At 39.7% G+C, this 19,808-nt stretch overlaps 1 protein-coding gene across 12 annotated transcripts in view; it reads right to left on the minus strand.

Moving 5' to 3' along the window:
- fam135a (family with sequence similarity 135 member A) overlaps positions 1-19,808 on the minus strand; it is a 253,544-nt gene that overhangs the window by 96,406 nt on the left and 137,330 nt on the right. For 11 of the 12 annotated variants that reach the window (XR_011593824.1, XM_070884848.1, XM_070884851.1 and 8 more), the window contains 5 exons: positions 18,512-18,589; positions 18,289-18,338; positions 16,971-17,129; positions 15,890-15,963; positions 4,095-4,249 (listed from right to left, as the gene is read on the minus strand). Coding sequence is in view for 11 of the 12 variants with exons in the window: in XM_070884848.1 (XP_070740949.1) it covers positions 4,095-4,249; positions 15,890-15,963; positions 16,971-17,129; positions 18,289-18,338; positions 18,512-18,589 (516 nt within the window). In the remaining variant the exon portion in view is untranslated. The remainder of the gene's footprint in view (positions 1-4,094; positions 4,250-15,889; positions 15,964-16,970; positions 17,130-18,288; positions 18,339-18,511; positions 18,590-19,808) is intronic. The other variant, XM_070884853.1, reaches the window with a different exon arrangement.

A 19,808-nucleotide genomic window follows, 5' to 3' on the forward strand; every position in this document is an offset into this window, starting at 1 on the left:
TGCATTTGCCCACTCACTTAACCTATCCAAGTCGCTCTGCAGCCTCATAGAATCCTCCTTGCAGCTCACACTGCCACCCAACTTAGTGTCATCCGCAAATTTGGAGATACTACATTTAATCCCCTCGTCTAAATCATTAATGTACAGTGTAAACAGCTGGGGCCCCAGCACAGAACCTTGCGGTACCCCACTAGTCACTGCCTGCCATTCTGAAAAGTCCCCATTTACTCCTACTCTTTGCTTCCTGTCTGACAACCAGTTCTCAATCCATGTCAGCACACTACCCCCAATCCCATGTGCTTTAACTTTGCACATTAATCTCTTGTGTGGGACCTTGTCGAAAGCCTTCTGAAAGTCCAAATATACCACATCAACTGGTTCTCCCTTGTCCACTCTACTGGAAACATCCTCAAAAAATTCCAGAAGATTTGTCAAGCATGATTTCCCTTTCACAAATCCATGCTGACTTGGACCTATCATATTACCTCTTTCCAAATGCACTGCGATGACATCCTTAATAATTGATTCCATCATTTTACCCACTACCGATGTCAGGCTGACCGGTCTGTAATTCCCTGTTTTCTCTCTCCCTCCTTTTTTAAAAAGTGGGGTTACATTGGCTACCCTCCACTCCATAGGAACTGATCCAGAGTCAATGGAATGTTGGAAAATGACTGTCAATGCATCCACTATTTCCAAGGCCACCTCCTTAAGTACTCTGGGATGCAGTCCATCAGGCCCTGGGGATTTATCGGCCTTCAATCCCATCAATTTCCCCAACACAATTTCCCGACTAATAAGGATTTCCCTCAGTTCCTCCTCCTTACTAGACCCTCCGACCCCTTTTATATCCGGAAGGTTGTTTGTGTCCTCCTCAGTGAATACCGAACCAAAGTACTTGTTCAATTGGTCCGCCATTTCTTTGTTCCCCGTTATGACTTCCCCTGATTCTGACTGCAGGGGACCTACGTTTGTCTTTACTAACCTTTTTCTCTTTACATATCTATAGAAACTTTTGCAATCCGTCTTAATGTTCACTGCAAGCTTCTTCTCGTACTCCATTTTCCCTGCCCTAATCAAACCCTTTGTCCTCCTCTGCTGAGTTCTAAATTTCTCCCAGTCCCCGGGTTCTCTGCTATTTCTGGCCAATTTGTATGCCACTTCCTTGGCTTTAATGCTATCCCTGATTTCCCTTGATAGCCACGGTTGAGCCACCTTCCCTTTTTTATTTTTACGACAGACAGGAATGTACAATTGTTGTAGTTCATCCATGCGGTCTCTAAATGTCTGCCATTGCCCATCCACAGTCAACCCCTTCAGTATCATTCGCCAATCTATCCTAGCCAATTCACGCCTCATACCTTCAAAGTTACCCTTCTTTAAGTTCTGGACCATGGTCTCTGAATTAACTGTTTCATTCTCCATCCTAATGCAGAATTCCATTATTATGGTCACTCTTCCCCAAGGGGCCTCGCACAACGAGATTGCTAATTAATCCTCTCTCATTACACAACACCCAGTCTAAGATGGCCTCCCCCCTAGTTGGTTCCTCGACATATTGGTCTAAAAAACCATCCCTTATGCACTCCAGGAAATCCTCCTCTACCGTATTGCTTCCAGTTTGGTTAACCCAATCTATGTGCATATTAAAGTCACCCATTATAACTGCTGCACCTTTATTGCACGCACCCCTAATTTCATGTTTGATGCCCTCCCCAACATCACTACTACTGTTTGGAGGTCTGTACACAACTCCCACTAACGTTTTTTGTCCTTTGGTATTCTGCAGCTCTACCCATATAGATTCCACATCATCCAAGCTAATGTCCTTCTGAACTATTGCCTTAATTTGCTCCTTAACCAGCAATGCTACCCCACCTCCTTTTCCTTTTATTCTATCCTTCCTGAATGTTGAATACCCCTGGATGTTCCTCCTCCCCCCCCCGCCGACCTCCGCGACTCTCTCCTCCTCTTCCTCCCCCGCGACTCTCTCCTCTTCCCCCCCACCCCCCCCGCGACTCTCTCCTCCTCCTCCCTCCGCGACTCTCTCCTCCTCCTCCCGCGACACTCTCCTTCCCCTCCCCGTCAGAAACACAGACACTGACAGACAGAGAGTGAGAGACACTGACAGTGACACACTGGGGGGGCCGTCCCAGCGCGCTGTTGGAGGACTCCCGGTGCTGCAGTCGGTAGAAAATGTTTTATTTATTGATTTTTAAAATTCTTTATTAATTTTTTTTGATTGATTTATTGATGTATTTATCATTTATTATTGATGATGGCTCTTTATTTGTAAAACTGAAGTGTTTAATGTTTGTAAACTTCTCGTTAAACCCCCCCCCACCCCCATGCCTGATTTGTAACCTACGCCTGATTTTCTAAAGTGTAGACAAGGTTTTTTCGAACGTACAAAAATCTTCACTTACTCCATTCTAAGTTAGTTTGGAGTAAGTTTTCACTGCCGAAACTTTGAAAACAGGCGTAAGTGGCCGGACACGCCCCCTTTTGAAAAAAAATTCTGTTCCAAAGTGAAACTGTTCTAACTGACTAGAACTGGAGCAAACTAAATGCCAAGAATTCAAATTTCTAAGATACTCCATTCTAAACCAGTTGCTCCAAAAAAAGAGCAACTCAAGCCGAAACTTGGCCCCTATATATCTATATATATATATATTGTGATATACAAAATATCGCAATTTTGTGGGGCAAGAATGATGGACCAAAGGGTCCTTACCTGTCAGTCATTGTTTATGTGTGCGCTGTCAGAAACAATTTGATCACAATCAGTAATTCTTCATCTGGACTATTTACACTGTTCTGGCACAAGCCTTTTACTGTTATATCATCTTAGGCTGTCCCTTGTATCGAGGATGACTTGCTTCCACTCCAAAAAGGGATGAGTTCACAGGTGTTTCAATTAAGGACCTAATATTCCAAGTCATGAACTACATGCTGAAGGGTGGAAGATGCCTGTGCGTGGATTTTTTTAACGTGTGGTGGCCGTTGCATACCAGCCACCACATGGGCTTGACAGAGATAAGTCTTGGTCCAGTGGCAAGGGTTAACCAAGATGACTGGAAACCAGCTCTGCTGCACGGACCTAGTGTGCACACATATCGCAGTGTGGGCTGGCCCGTGCTGCCCCTGGGCCCTAGCCTCACACCTCTCCTGGGCCCCGATCACTGTTATATAGATGTCACACGGCCATTTTGGTCTTTCTATATCTTATACTTTCTCCTACTGTTTTGTATTGCAGCTAGTAGAGAATCAGTGAAGCTCTGCTTCTGGGTTCTCTCTCTCAGTCTCTCATCATCACTCCCAACTGATGGGATCAACCGATTGAGGTGGGTGTGTACACGAGCAAAGTTTTTCAACCAGCCGAACACCAGAACTCGAAGATAGAAGATCAGCACATCAGTAGTTGGCATATTCTGCGTGTCACATCAGCAAGAACACTTGCAGGATGGTTATCCCATCTATGACATTAGTAGCATATGCAATAACCTGCCTGTTGAGTGGGAATGGTTAAATTCCCAAAACGAAAAATATATATTTTTAATATGACAACCTATTATTATGGCAGGGAATAACACTTAAGTTGGGCGTCTGATATTCATACCATGCAGCACATTTTCCAGTGATATAAGATTAATTTTCAGAATCCAACATGAATCACAGAAAAGCAAGAGGATTTTGGGTCTAATTTCAGGCTTCCAGCATATAACCTCTATTTCCAGAGTCCAGAAGTTATGCTTCAAGAGATTGATGAACCTCTTGTCTATTTCAATAGCAAAACAAGCTACTGAGCATTAAAACAAAAGGCAAAATACTGCGGATGCTGGAAAACTGAAATACATGACTTAATGTTAAACGGTAGAATACTGAACCTTTCAAGGTTGTGGTCAAGCAATCGCCAATCCCATTTGGTGTTTTATTTTTCCAAAAACTGACGGTCCTCATCATTTACTTTCTATTTACAGAGAACTGAAAACTGGTATTTGATTTTAAGTCAATGCAAACCTATGCACTGAAATGCTGGAAAAAATATAGCAAATTGAAACTCTCCATTAAACCAGATTTTAAATATGTTTCACCTTCTGGGACAGAATCCAGATATCGATCCTCAAAGATAATGGGCAGTGAATTGAAGTCTCCATCTAGTTCTGCACATTCCACAGGGAGAGACGGAAGGGAATTGAAATAGGTAGAATTCTTTACAGCTGCAGCCATCTGTCCGTGACTTTGTGCACTGAAAATTATCCAATAAATTTATACGTTAAAGGTAAAATACCAGGCATATATTTTCAGATTGCTAAAGAATGCAATTTTTTTTTGGTTTATCAAACTCTGGGCATTCAGCAAACTTAATGTGAAAATATTTTCGTTAAATAGGATGTTTATATAGTATACTATAATAAGACTAGTTTTATGTCCTTACAATAGTGTTATTTATCTGCACAGTTTAAAAAGCAAACTGGTTAACTAAAGCTTTAATCCTATAAATAACTGGATGCTTTTAAGTCACTAAGAACTTAAATAGCATTAATGCAGAAAAATACAAGATTGTACAGTATTTTCACATATCTTATTTAAATTTAAGGATGCACTGAAACCAATAGCCTTTAATGCTACATTCTACTTTTAATACATAACCTCAAATTGTTCTTACGATCAGTACTTCACGCTAGTAAGACCAATGTCTGAAACAAGAAAAGACCATTTGGTCCATCAAGTGTGCTCCATCCAGAGACCATGTGCCATTATCCTCTTGTTCGACCCATTGAACGGCCGCTTTAGAGGAACACCCAAGATATATATTGCTGCCTGTGTACTGCTTATTAAACAGAGTTCTGCATGTGTGCAACTGCTCTGCTCAATCGCATTCAAATGCAAATTACATTTCATCAGAGTAGATCTGACAAGACAGAACAGTCACCTCTTGCCAACATTAAACTTCATTTTGAAACAGTTTAGAAAGTTCCTCCCTGATGACCTGAGAACTTGGTTTACCTACCACTACCAGCAATCAAACTTGCTTCTTGTAGGTTGGGAAAACGAATCACACAAACAGGCAATATTCTTGAAGACAAAAAAAGACTGATGAGATGACCATTTCTCATTGCAGTCTTATGTTTTTGTATTCTGTGACAAATGTGAATCTGTGGGCATTGTATTGAAGTTGCAAAATTAAGTTACACATGCGCTTATGGGAGGTTGAGAGTTGTGGTTTGGTGTAACTGAGGTTCAACAGATTTTTTAAAAATAGCCTTCATGGCTAAGCAATGCCCGAAAGTCGTTAAAATATACACCAAGCACATTCCGAAAACAAGAGCTGCGAATATTGTTAATTTTTTAAAAAATTAGGATGCAGTGAATCAGCTCCATTCCAGGACTCCTCCTGCATTTCTATCACTAAGAGAGTTGTACAACTTCAAAGAGATCGCTATCCGAGGTTTGCAAGCTGTACAGCAGGCAAAAATAAACTTAAAGACAAATCAAAGTCCAACAAAAACTGAAAAAATGCTGAATCCATAATGAAGACTGCACCAACATTGCGGCAGACATTAAAAGACACAATAAGGAAACATAGTAGATTCCATTGGGAGCTAACTAATTCAGTATCAAAGGTAAACTGTGATTGGACAATATTTAGCTACTGGTAGAGCTCAGTTCCCCAAAGCCTCCTTAACAGTACAAAGTTTTAGCAATCAAGTAAAATAATAGGAGTAGGAAAGAAAAATGGATCAAGAGCTTTAGATACTTTACTGAAGGTCAGCAGAAGCTGAAATAGATTTATTTGAGAAGTTAAATTTGATGGAAAAATTAAGATGGTGACCATAAGGTGTTTTTGCTGTGGAATGTTCATAAATGAAAAAGCCAGATACAAAGAGGGGTGGAAAGATACAATGACTGCCAGTTGTTAAGTATAAAATATAGAGAGTAAAGTATAGGAATTTAGAAGGGCAGACAGAAAAGGAGGAATTTTTGGATGCAAGTGGATGGTACAAGATTCAAGAATTAAGTCAGCTCAGGTAACATAGCCAGGCTAGCATCAGACCTGGAGTGTGAACCTTCAGGGAATTGAGCTGGGGACCATTACAATGAGGAAGATCATGACAGAGAGACAAGTGCTGAAGGAAGCCAAGGAAATTGGGACACTGAATAAGTTAAAGATTGGTAAAAGAAAAGTTAGAAAGCTTGTGAAGCTATCCAAGAGATTGTACTGGCGAAAAGATACAGATTTAAGGCAATTAACAAAAGTACCAGAGAGGAGATTAAGATTAAAAAACAATGATGAAGCGAGTTATAATGATCTGGAATGCAGTGCCTGAAAGGATGGTGGGATCAGATTCAATAGTAACTCTCAAAAGGAATGATATAAATACCTGAAGGAAAAAAATTACAGGGCTATGGGGAAGGAGGTGAGTGAGAGTGATTGGATAGCTCTTTCAAAGAGCTAGCACAGGCACTATGGGCCAAATGGCCCCCTTCTGTGCTGTATGATTCTATACCAGGCACTATCCAACATTACAGAAGAAATAAGGTCTTAGAAGAAAAGGTAGCTAGAAAACCAGAGAGTACAGCTTAGAAAGAGATGCAGTTTGCAGATCATGTGATTCCTTGTTCAGGAAAGTGGATCACCATGCATGTCATAAGGACAATATTTAGAGGATGGTGAGCTATCTTCCTGGAGCTTGAGCACATCGGGACCCCTTGGTTGTCGGTCAGGTATGAGTAAATGACACGGGAAGAAATAATATAAATGCCACATATACCTGTATGAAGATTGGCTCAAAACTAAAAAAAAAGACAGCAGATACAAAGTAATGTTTTCTAGTTTACTTCTAGTATTTGGGAAAAAGAACTGAGGAGGCAACATGATGTGACCACTTTCATAAATAACAGTGAATCCTTCTAAAATAAAAATGTACAGGAGAGGCAGGTTACAGTTCAACCAAGTCGGGATAAAATGACTTTGGAGGAACATTGAAGCAGCAATAGAAAATCATTTGAACTTGACAGGTGGGGGGGCGGATATGCAAGGGAGGAAATAGAATCCCAGATGAAATGGATCAATGAGTAGAAGGCAGTCAAATGGCTAAGTATGGACACAGATACCCAGAGGGACACACATGAACCAGCGACCTGGAATAAGTAGACACGAGAAGAGTCAAATCAATAGATGTAGATACAAGAGCACTTCGAAGCATCAGAAATAAGATGCCTGAATCAGTAGCACGCGTTTAATTTTGCTGGTGACAGGACATTAGGAAGCAGGAAGGGGTGACCTGTAGTGGGCAATAACCTGAAAATTTAACACAATAAGGTAAGAGGCAGCCTGCTGGCTTAGCTGCCAAGCGCCCGAGAATACTGACTGCAGCATGTACGGCACATTCTGTAGTTAGTCGTAAACTAATTTTGAAATCGACTGTTTCTGGTTTATATAAATAACACAGATTCAGAAACTCAATATAAAGTGAACAAACTAGCAGTGGAATCAAATTATAGAATGAGCAGCAGAGCAGATGAAATTTCATGCAAGAGTAGAAATTGCTGTACATAGGAAGGAAAAGTAGACAGCACGTGTACTCCATGAATAACCTTAAAATAACTAAAGGATAAAGTTGAAAGTGACAAGGAGCCTTAGTAGATTTGACACAAAAATGTTGATGCAATCAACTAAGACAACAGAATGGTGCACTATATTGTCAAAACAGTAGATACAAGTCAGAGGAAATGAAATTTAGGAGCTCTGGTCAGACTACATCTTTAATGCTATGTCCAATTTTGATTACCAAGAAATACACAAGTTTTGGAGGCAGAGGAAAGCCAGAAGACTGTGCTTCAGTATCAGGGGTCCGAGTTATGAGGAAAAACTTAGATGCATCAAGCCTGGAGGTTTATAGAATTATATTTGGAATGCAAAAGGTTAATCTGGAATATTATGTTAAAATTGCACTGGGGTGGGGAGGAGGGGGATCTCTCTGGGTGGATGAATTAAGATGACAAAAAGGCCTTCCTCAATTTATCTCGTGAAGTATTACAGTAGTATCAAGGAACATACAGGTGAACGTCTGAAATCCAGAATATTCTGGAATCCGGACACCGGGTCGATCCGTGGCGGAGTTGTCCGGAAAATGTTCCAAAATCCGGACTCCGCCATCCGACCTCCCCTCGCGCCCCCACCCTCCCCCGACCTTCTGCCTCAGCCTCGCAACCTCAGGCCGACTCAGCCCCTTGACCTCCAAAAATACACATAATCCGGAATGGCCTTGGTCCCGAGGCTTCTGGATTTTCGACACTGTACCTGTACTATGGAGAGAAATGCTACATTTGTTTCAGAAGACCCTTCTGCCTGAACATTTCTGCACCTTTCTTCTAACTTGTTTTTCAAAAAATCAACAATTGGAAGGTTGCTTTCCCTACCCATTTTTACCTCCCCACAAGCTTGGAGAGGAGCAGTATCAACACGCCAGATAATAGTTTTGCAATACAAGTATTTTCTTGTTAACACGGTCCAATTCATTACACTATAAATTCATAAACTCCTATATTAAAAAGAGTAATGCTACTTGGGAGTGGCAGGGCAAGTACATTCACAGAAAGGCTCTGGCCTGGAGGGATGACATTTTTATTAGATCCAGTCGAAAGTTTCTGTATGGAAACAAAACTATATTTTTACAAATTGAACACTACAGGGGATGTACCTCACATTGAAAGCACATTCTTCACCCTCCCTAACCTGAAATTTGCCCTTTTCTTGTGAAGGGGGCTTCAATAAATCCTATTAGTCAGTAATCTGACAAAGTCTTGTATATAGTGTTGTGTCGTACATTGAGTGTGTGGGGTATCACAGTAAACCTGCCTAAGCACAAACAATGTAAACTAGCAAGAAACATAAATACAGATTGCAAAAGCTTCTATAGATATGTAAAAAGGAAGAGATTCACAAAAGTGGCAGAGATAGGAAAAATTATAATGAGGAATAAGGATTTGGCAGACATTAAACGAATGCTTTGCATCTGTCTTCACAGTAGAAGACACGAAAACATTCCGGAAATAGTGGGGAACTAAACAGCGAGTATGAGCAACTGAAATAAATTAGTATTAGTAAAGAAATGATACTGGAAAAATTAATGGGACTAAAAGTTGACAAATTTCCTAGACTTGATGGCATACATCCTAGGATTTTAAGAGGTGGCTATAGATAATGGATGCATTGATTTTCATCTTCCAGAATTCCTTACATTCTAGAATGGTCCCCATGGATTGGAAGATAGCAAATGTAACCCCGCTATTCAAGAAAGGAGAGACAGAGAAAACAGGGAACTATAGACCAGTTAGCCTGACATTAGTAATAGGGAAGATGCTAGAAGCTATTATTAAGGACATGGAAAATCACAATATGATTAGGCAGAGTTAACACATTTTTACGATAGGGAAATCGTATGACAAATCTGAGGTTATTGAAGTTATAACTATCAGGGTAGATAAGGGGGAACCAGGAGAATAGTGTGTATTTGGATTTTCAAAAAGCATTTGATAAGGTGCCACACAAGAGGTTAACAGAATTAGAGCTCATGGGATAAATAATTGGTTAATGGACAGAAAACAGTAGGAATAAATGGATCATTTTTGGGTTGGCAGGTTGTAACTAGTGGGGTACTGCAAGATTCAGTGCTTGGGCCTCAGCTATTTATAATCTATATCAATGACTTAGATGAGGGAACAGTGTAATGTATCCAGGTTTGCTGACAATGCAAAATCAGATGGGAAAGTAAGCTGTGGAGGAGGACACAGAGGCTGAAAACGGATATGGATAGGTTAAGTGGGCAAGAACATGGCAGATAAAATATACTGTGGAGAAGGGTGAAGTTATCCACTGTGGTAGGAAAAATAGAAAAGCAGAATATTTTTAAATGGTGAGAGACTGAAATGTTGGCACTCAGAGGGACCTAGGTATCCTTCTACATGAATCATAACGTTAACATACAAGTACAGCAAGCAATTGGTGAAACTGGAAAGCAAATGGTATGCTAAGACTTTTGTTACAAAGAGATTGGAGTAGAAGAGTAAATAAGTCTTACTACAATTATAAAGGGCCTTGAGAGTACTGTGTAGTTTTGGTCTCCTTACCCAAGGAAGATATACTTGCCTTAGAGGGAGTGCAACAAAGGTTCACTAGACTGATTCCTGGGATGAGGGAATTGTCCTATGAAGAGAGACTAAGTAGACTAGGCCTATATTCCCAAGAGTTTAGAAGAATGAGGGGTGATCTTGACAGGGTAGATGCTGGGGGAATGTTTCTCCTGGCTGGGGAGTCTAGAACTAGGGGTCACCGTCTCAGAATCAGGGCTCGGCCATTTAGGACCAAGATAAGGAGAAATTTCTTCATTCAAAGGGTTGTGAATCTTTGGAATTCTCTACTCCAGAAAGCTCAGTTGTTGGAGCATATTCAACACAGAGATCGATAAATTTTTGAATACTAAAGAATCAAAGGATATTGGATAATGCAGGAAGTGGAGTTCAGGTAGAAGAACAGTCATGATCTTATTAAACGGCAGAGCAGGCTCGAGGAGCTGATTGTGGAGAAGTGTGAAGTTATCCACTATGGTAGGAAAAATAGAAAAGCAGAATTTTAAAAAAAATGATGAGTCTAGGAAATGTTGGCACTCAGAGGGACCCAAGTATCCTTGTACACGAATCATAGAAAGCTTACTATTTCCTATGTTCTAATGTCTAATATTTTCTGATTGGCTCAAACAACAAAACTGACATGCACAAGTATAGACAAACAAAGCTACCAATCATTCATTTGGTCAAATTTTTCTACTCGGTCCCAAGCTGATAGCTGTACCACACAATTAACCAAATACCACAATTCATTTTTTCAAATTGGTTTCAGCCATCAATGATTTCTGTCCCAGTTGAATATAGCTATATAAATATTTATAGGATACTACTTACATAAATATGGGAAAAAAAACGTAAAAAATAAAAATAAGCCACTGCATGTTAGAAAGCCATCTAAGAAATTACATGCCTGCCTTTCTTCAGAGAAAGGGTTTCAAGTGCTGCTGCATTCCCTAGGTTTCATTATGTACCTGGGCTCCTTGAATGAAGAGGTACAAATAAGAATAAATTCCCAGAATGTGTCAGTGAGGAGGATAGTAACAGACTTCAGGAGAGCAGAGACAGACCGATGAAATGGGCAGACACATGGCAGATTAAATTTAATGCAGAGAAGTGTGAAGTCATTCATTTTGGTAGGGAGAATGAGAAAAGGCAATATAAACTAAATGGTATAATTTTCAAAGGGGTACTGGAACAGAGACCTGGGAGTTAACACTTACATATTTCTGAGGGTGGTAGGACAAATTGATGAAGCTGGATTTGATTTTATAAATATCGGCAGAGAGTACAAAAGCAAGAAAGTTATGCTAAACCACTGGTTTGGCCTCAGCTTTGTATTCAATTTTGGGCACCACACTTTAGGAAGGATGTCAAGGCCTTATCATAGAATCAGAGAATGGTTACAGCACAAAGAATGCCAGTCGACTCTCTGCAAGAGCACCTCAGCTACTCCCACTTAACAACAATTTGTATTTATATAGCACCTTTAACACAGTGAAACATCCCAAGACGCTTCACAGGAGTATCGAGCCAAAATTTTTGACACAGTCACATCGGGAGAAATTAGGGCTGGTTTTAAGGAGCGCCTTGAAGGAAGAAAGAGAGGTGGAGATGCGGAGAGGTTTAGGCAGGGAATTCCAGAGCTTGGACTAACAGAAGGCACGGCCGCCAACGGTTAAGCGATTATAATCAGGGATGCTCAAGAGAGCAGAATTAGAAGAGCGCAGATATCTCCGGGGGGGGGGGGGCGAGCCTGTGGGGCTGAAAGAGATTAGAGATTAGAGAGATAGGGAGGAAGCTTAACCGGGCCCCCCTTTCCCCATAGCCCTGCAAAAAAAAAAATTCTCAGGTACTTATCCAACTCCCTTTTGAAAGCCGTGATTGAGTCTGCCTCCACCACCTTTTCAGGCAGTGCACTCCAGATCCTAACCATTCGCAGCTTAAAAAAGTTTCTTCTCATGTCGCCTTTGGTTCTTTTGCCAATTGCCTTAACTTTGTCTCTGGCTCTCGATGCTATGCCAATGGGATCAGTTTCTCTCTCTACTCTGTCCAGACCCCTTATAATTTTGAACAGCTCTATCAAATCTCCTCTGCTCTAAGAAGAACCCCAGCTTATCCAATCTATCCACGTAACTGAAGTCCCTCATCCCTGGAATAATTTTCGTAAATCTTTTCTGCACACTGTCCAAGGTCTTCACATCCTTCCTAAAGTTCTGTGCCGAGAATTGGACACAATACTCCAGTTGAGGTCGAATCAGTGTTTTATACATGTTCATCATAATATCCATGGTTTCGTGCCCAGGATCCCATAATCGTTTTTTTAACCACTTTCTCAACCTGCCCTACCACCTTCAATGATTTGTGCACATGTACACCTAGGTCTCTCTGTTCATGCATCCGCTTTAGCATTGTACTCTTTAGTTTATATTTCCTCTTCTCATTCTTTCTACCAAAATGTATCATTTCACACTTTTCTGCATTAAATTTCATCTGCCACATGTCCGCCCATTCTACTAGCCTGTCTATGTCCTCTTGATTGAAGTCTATCACTATCCTCTTCACTGTTCACTATATTTCCAAGTTTTGAAATTGTGCCCTATACATCCAAGTCCAAGTCATCAAGAAAAGCAGTGGTCCTAGAACAGACCCCTGGGGAACACCACTGTATATCTTCCTCCAGTCTGAAAAACACCCACTCACTACTACTCTGTTTCCGGTCACTTGGCCAATTTCGTATCCATGCTGCCACTGTCCCTTTTATTCCATCGACTTCAACTACGCTGGCAAGCCTATTATGTGGCACTTTGTCGAACGCCTTTTCGAAATCCACGTCAACCGTATTGTACCAACCCTCTCTGACACCTCATCGAAAAACTCGACCAAGTTGGTCAAACACGATTTGCCTTTAATTTGTGCTGGCTTTCCTTAATTAATCCACACTTATCCAAGTGACTGTTAATTTTATCCCTGATTATTGTTTCTAAAAGCTTCCCCACTACCGTGGTTAAAGTGACTGGCTTGTAGTTGCCGGTTTTAACTTTACACCCTTTTTTGAACAAGGGTGTAACATTTGTAATTCTCCAGTCCTCTGGCACAACTGCTGTTTATAAGGAGGTTTGGAAGATTATGGCCAGTATCTCTGCAATTTCTTCCTTCACTTCCCTCAGTGTCCTAGGTAGGATGCATCCCATCCGGTCCTGGTGACTTATCTACCGGCTATACTTTAAATACAGCCAGCTTTTCTAGTACCTCGTCTTTATCAATTTTTCGCCTATCCAGCAAGTATCTTCTCTACCTCCTCCTTCACTATGTCTATGGCAGCATCTTCTTCCTTGGTGAAGACAGATGTAAAGTACTCATTTAGTACCTCAGTAATACCCTCTGCCTCCATTCGTAGCTCTCCTTTTTGGTCCATGATCGGCCCCACACCTTCTCTTACTACCCGTTTACTATTTATATGCCTGCAGAAGACCTTTGGATTACCTTTTGTTAGCTGCCATTCTATTCTCATATCCTCTTTTTGCCCCACCTTATTTTTTTTTTCACTTCTCCTCTGAACTTTCTATATTTAACCTGATTCGCAGGTGTATTCTTGACCTGGCATCTGTCATACGTGCTCTTTTTCTGCTTCATCTTTCTCTCTCTCTCTCTCTCGCTCTCATCATCCAGGAAACTCTGACTTTAGTTGCCCTACCTTCCCCCCTAGTGGGAATGTATCCACCTGTACCCGAACTATTTCCTTTTTAAAGGCAGCCCATTGTTCCACTACAGTTTTGCCTGCCAATCTTTGATTCCAATTTACCCAGGCCAGATCAATTTTTATCCCGCTGAAATTGGCTTTCCTCCAATTAAGTATTTTTACACTAGATTGCTCCCGGTCATTTTCCATAGCCTTGCAGGGGACTATTGTCAAAATGATACCAGGAATAAGGGAGTTCAGTTATGTGGAGAGACTGGAGAAGCTGGGATTGTTCCTCTTAGATCAGAGAAGCTTAAGGGATGATTTAATAGAGGTATTCAAAATTTAGGGGTTTAGATAGCATAGATAGGGAGAAACGGTTTCCAATGGCAGGAGGGTCGGTAATCAGAGGACGCAGAATTAAAATAACTGGCAAAAGAACCTGAGGGGAGATGAAGGGAATTTAAAAAATATATATAAATAAAAGTTATAATAATCTGGAATGCACTGTCTGAAAGGGTAGCGGAAGCAGATTCAATAGTACCTTTAAAAATGGAACTGACTATATACTTGAAAAGGACAAAAACTGCAGAGCTTTGAGGAAAGGGCAGGGGAGTGAGACTAATTGGATATCTCTTTCAAAGAGCCAGCACAGAAATGATGGGCTGAATGGCTTCTTTCAGAACTGTAAGATTCTGTGATGCTATGATAATGCACCCACGTCATTATTGAGCTACATTCTTGGCATGCCTTGTTGCTCCTTAAAATAATGGGAGTGATGGCATGTTGTACAAATGGCCAGTCTTGCTGTTAATTGTAAAAAATATCCTTCAAATATAGTCTTCTGACTGGAAACCTCTCAGATAGCTGCCATCGAAGTATGCTGCATTCCCAGTGCTATTAAATACTTCAATTCCTATTTATCTCGTGGTCTGGTTTAAATTTGATGTGTGCATTCTATCTTGCAGTTCAGGGTTTCTTCCAATTCCTTTGTCTACTACTCATAACAGAATGGTAGTTACCATAAACAAATCAAATCTTAAGTTGAAACTTGGACCCTTATAATTGTTGCAAGTAAGATTTACAATTACCTCCTAACTGTATCAACCACTAGAGATCATGTGGAATGCCCACCATATTCTTCGGTCCCCTTTGAAAGGCAGAAAATACCATGCTGTCAGGCCATTATACACAGGTTAAAACTAATTGGTTTATTTAAGCAGCAAGACACAGTGTACACTATACCAAGTTAATTAAGATGGAATCAATTCAATCGGGACTAAAAATATCCATTTCTTACCTAGTTTGATAATCAGTAAGACTAGTGAAAGAAACCAGCTTTTCTTTGGCCTTTATGATGCAATGCTGTATGTTTATCCTGGTTAATCCGCAATGCTGAATGTTTATCCTGGTCAATCCAAGTAATTCAGATCCCCAGTCAGAATAAAAGACATGACTAATCTCTGTAATGGTTTATATCTCAGGAATTCAGTGAAAATCAGTACTTTTAAGTTCCATGGATTTTAAGTCTCAAAGTGCACACAGAAATAAGACTGGCGCCTTCTGCAGGATATGGGAATCTAGGATCTGTATGGTAAATTAGACTAAAAATTATTGAAATTGATATACATCCAACCTATCAATATGTAACAGAATTCTGCAGATGCCAGCCATGCCAAATATTCATTATAGATAAACTAGGATAACCCAAGACTTTTGGCAAATTAAAACAGCTTCAGAATTATCTTGTGACCGATAGAATTGAAACAAAAACACTAAGGATGCATGTTTGGAAATCAGACATACTAATTATTTTCTCAGGTGACAAACTATGCTTACAAAATCTTGCATTAAGATTTAATTTATATTTCTAAAATTAAACTGTATTTAATCTCAGAGCTACTAGATGTCATTTGAAAATTGTTACCATATAATGACTATGACGACACATCATGAAAAATATATCAAGAAATATTTCACCCACAAAATGGAAAGGTGGTTATTTCCCAGCAAAAATAAAATGTAGAACCCAGCTATTGTTGTTTTGCCTTATATATCAGCTCATACATTACTTACTGCAATTCCTGATATGCTAGAGCTGCTTGTCTTGGGTGTTCAATGCAGAAAAAAGCTTCTGAAAATCTTCTTACCTATTCAATTGGGTGGGAGGGAAGCAATACAGCCAAAATGTATCAGTAAATTTTGTAAAGTAGATGCCAAAAACCCAAGATTAAATTTTGCGTGATACATATTTAACAAAATGCTTTTGACAAAGTTCCACATACACAGATTAATACTATGGTACGGAGTCACAGATTAGGAGACCAAGTACTGTACTGGAGAGATACTTGTGTCAAAAGAACAGTAGCCATCAATTAGGGACTTTTCAGATGAGAAATACATTACCAGCAAGGTAATTGAGGTTGGTTTTAATACACTGTAACCTAGACAAGGTTATTTTGAGCAAAATACTCAAATATGTCGATGATAGGAAGGAGTAAATAACAAGAAACAATGGAAAAAGATTCAGAAGGATATAGATCTTTAAGTAACTGGCCTAAATAAGTGTAGGATGCAGTTCAATAAGTACCAACATAAAATAGCTAGAATGATGGGAAGGAATTGAAAAGAGGGGTGGGGATTAAACGGAATGGTGGTTCAGTATACTATCAGGACGGAAACCTGGGTAATGGTGAATCTATCAATGCCTCAGCCCTGCACGTAACTGTAGCAAAAGAGGGAAATAATGAGTTGCAGTAGTAGAAGGGCACAGTATAAATCAATAGAGCTTGCAAATTATGTTAAGACATTATATTTAGAAGCTGACGACTTCTAAACAGGGTCATGGGTATAAGATTAAAAGAAAGAGATTTAGGACAGGGAGCTGGAGAAACATTTTACACAGAGGGTTGAGATAGTGTGGAATCCAGGATTGGTAACTGAGGTAGAGACCATGTCAACACTTGAGAATAAGTTAGATAGCAGTTGATGAAAGGGGATTAAGGGATATGGGAATAGGGCTTCTATTTGTGGGGGCTACACTGACTGCTTAAACCAAATGACCCATTTCCAGTTTTATATAATTCTAATGTAAATGCCATATGTCTTGCTTGCAAATTAAAGGTTTTCACATGTAAACGACAGATATAGTACTTACTCGAAGTGCATGATGTTCCTTTGCCAATAAAGCTGAGATTTCTCCTTGTAGTGACACAATCTCTATAAACTGTGCCCAAAGAGCCATCAATAAAGAGCAAAGTTGTGCAAGATCCATGTTTACCAGCTCCGGCAGTTCATCAGGATTTTCCACTTTCAGCTATAATTCAGGACATAAACTGTAAGCTTTAACAGCATACATTTCCAAAAATGTAATCTTATTTTTTCAGGATAATGGGCCTCTCAATCTACACATTGGGCTCACTTATGCACAGCTCTATCGAAAGGAAAAAGAGGCACCTCCCCTTCTCCATGCTCTTCTGCAAAGCTTAAAAAATGTAACAAACGTTTAAGGCTGAAGACTTGAACCCTTTAACATTTTTTTCAGACTTTAATTTTCCTCCACATTCCCTCTCCCAAACAAACAGCAGCACTGAAATTCTCAGCTAAATGAATTCACATAAAACCAAAGGAGGGGGGACGTGGAAGGAGAGGAACAGATAAATTCCATAACCTGACAATGCAATCGGACGATGAATATAAAGATGAGACTGCATAAATGAAATGAATGTTAGGAGTCACAAACCTATCAAGAAACTCTCAGCACAAGTAAAAAGAGTTTTCTGCTGACATGAGGACACAACCAGGTTAAGAAATTACAGCTAGATCCCTCACATACTAAAATGCATTCATTTGGATTTAAAGCACTTAAGTTGAAATAAATAATTTTAGTGACATCAAGATGAAGCCAATCCAGTAAAATAAACTTATGCAAGTTGTTCCCAAATTTTCTTCATTATATATGGAGTTTATTTTTTGTCCTCTTATAAAGCCTGCATGAATTCACTGCTACAATGATACTCTGTATTTTGTAATTGTGGAACTGTCATGGTAGATTTACATATCAGATTTCAAAGCTTGTTATCAGCCATGCTATAACCTTTCACACTGCCATGTATTAGCAAGTCTGACAAGGCTTCCTGTAGGAGTGTAGATCTATATCTTTCTGGACATTTGCAAACTCCGCAACGGCTGAGATTGAACTCTTGCGACTTTGAGATCAGTTCTAAACAATTGTCTTACAGCAGTTACTGGTTAATAAGCTTGCACTAAACACTAATGCGAGATGCTCTTCCAGCTGAGACCGAGGACGAGAGCTCTCCCGCAGTTCAGAATACCCTGGGTATTTGTACACTATATTCTTGGAGTAAATATAAATGTTAATAGACACAAAGGATAATGCCTTTAATAGGGTTCTGTTTGGGAAACTACAGCTATGATCTCTACAAGGTCAAAAATATTTGTACTAATACACATACCTTTATCTGTTCACAAAGTTCTGCAAGTCTGGCATCAACATCAATCTCCTCTGAAAAATAAAGTCTACATTAAAATGCAATTAACTACTAAATGAAAGCAAATACCATCAGTAGAAAAAGAACGGTGTGTTAAGGTTTACGATCATCTGAATTCTGCAGAAAAAATTTGCAAAATACTTTTTAAAAGACACTCACAATTGCTCTCAAAGTCATGTAGACATACCTATCAAGGCGTCCCTCTGTGTTCTTGGATAGTTTCTTCTGAGAAGTCGTTCATAAAGGACCTGCATGTTGGTCATGGCTAGTCATAGGATTGTACACATGTGCTCGTTACTGTATCCACTTTTGAAACCTACACCCTATCAACTTGACTAAAGGTTAGCTGCTGAATTGCAACACTCAAATCAGAACACCTCAAGCAAAGCTTTTAGCAGTTCAGGTTATTACAGGTGAGCATTAGCTACCATACTTTTAATGTCACAGCAAAGCACAAAGATCAACAGAAGAATAAAAGTAACAGATGGAGGTTATTAGTCCAACATCTTTTGTTAGAAACACTGGTTATAGCACACACTCAGCAAATCTTCGCCATAATGCATTTTTCTGAAGCCATACAAAACATTATGTTAAGAGAACACTTTATATGGGTACTGTGCAAGCCAGCAGCCATAAACCATGCATAAGATATTAGAAATTAGAGTTTAAGATATCCTTTTGAATGGTCACTAAAACTGGTGTCTTAATAACTCTAATTAAGAGGGCAACCAAAAAATGGCAATAATAGTCATTAAAAAAATCAATGATACCACAAGTTTTGATGTAGGTCATGTTATAAAGCCACTAACTAAACTGCAATCTCAAACACATTGCAAAGTTGCATGTTCCCACAATATTTATAGCTCGTTATCTACAGATTGAATCTCTCATTTTTAATTGAGAGAAATATAATCCATTGTTGAGACAGCATTGAAGTAACTGACCTAGGTGCGTTCAATGGCCACACAGGGTGGGGAAAAACAGCATGTGTGGCAAAAAACACTTTCCCAACAAAAGGTCCATCAAAAGCACAAAATGTGCCAAGAATGTGGGGAAGAGAAATCATTAAAAAGGTCAATTATTTCTGTTCCTTGCATCTAGCAAAATGCTACTTTTACCCATGACTTTGTCACCCAGAAAAACATTGCGCAAGCCACACCTCATGGCTTAGGGGTTGCAGAAACATCCATGAAGATGCAATTTATGCCTCATACTCATAGCACTCCTTGTAACCTCTGTTTTTAAAGGTGTGTTTTCCAAAAATTACTGCAAAACAAAGCCTCTAAATTAATACAAAGGCAAAATACTGCAGATGCTGGAAATCAGAAAAGAAAATGCTGGAAATACTCAGCAAACTAGTCAGCATCTGTGAAGAGAAAAAGAGAGTTAATGTTTCAGGCCATTGACCTCCCGTCAGGACTGGAAAATATTACAGATATATCAGGTTTTAAGCAAGTACAGAGAAAGGGATGGGATGGGAGGAA

The sequence above is a fragment of the Pristiophorus japonicus genome, chromosome 7 (genome assembly GCF_044704955.1).
Source record: "Pristiophorus japonicus isolate sPriJap1 chromosome 7, sPriJap1.hap1, whole genome shotgun sequence".
Lineage (NCBI taxonomy): Eukaryota > Metazoa > Chordata > Chondrichthyes > Pristiophoridae > Pristiophorus > Pristiophorus japonicus.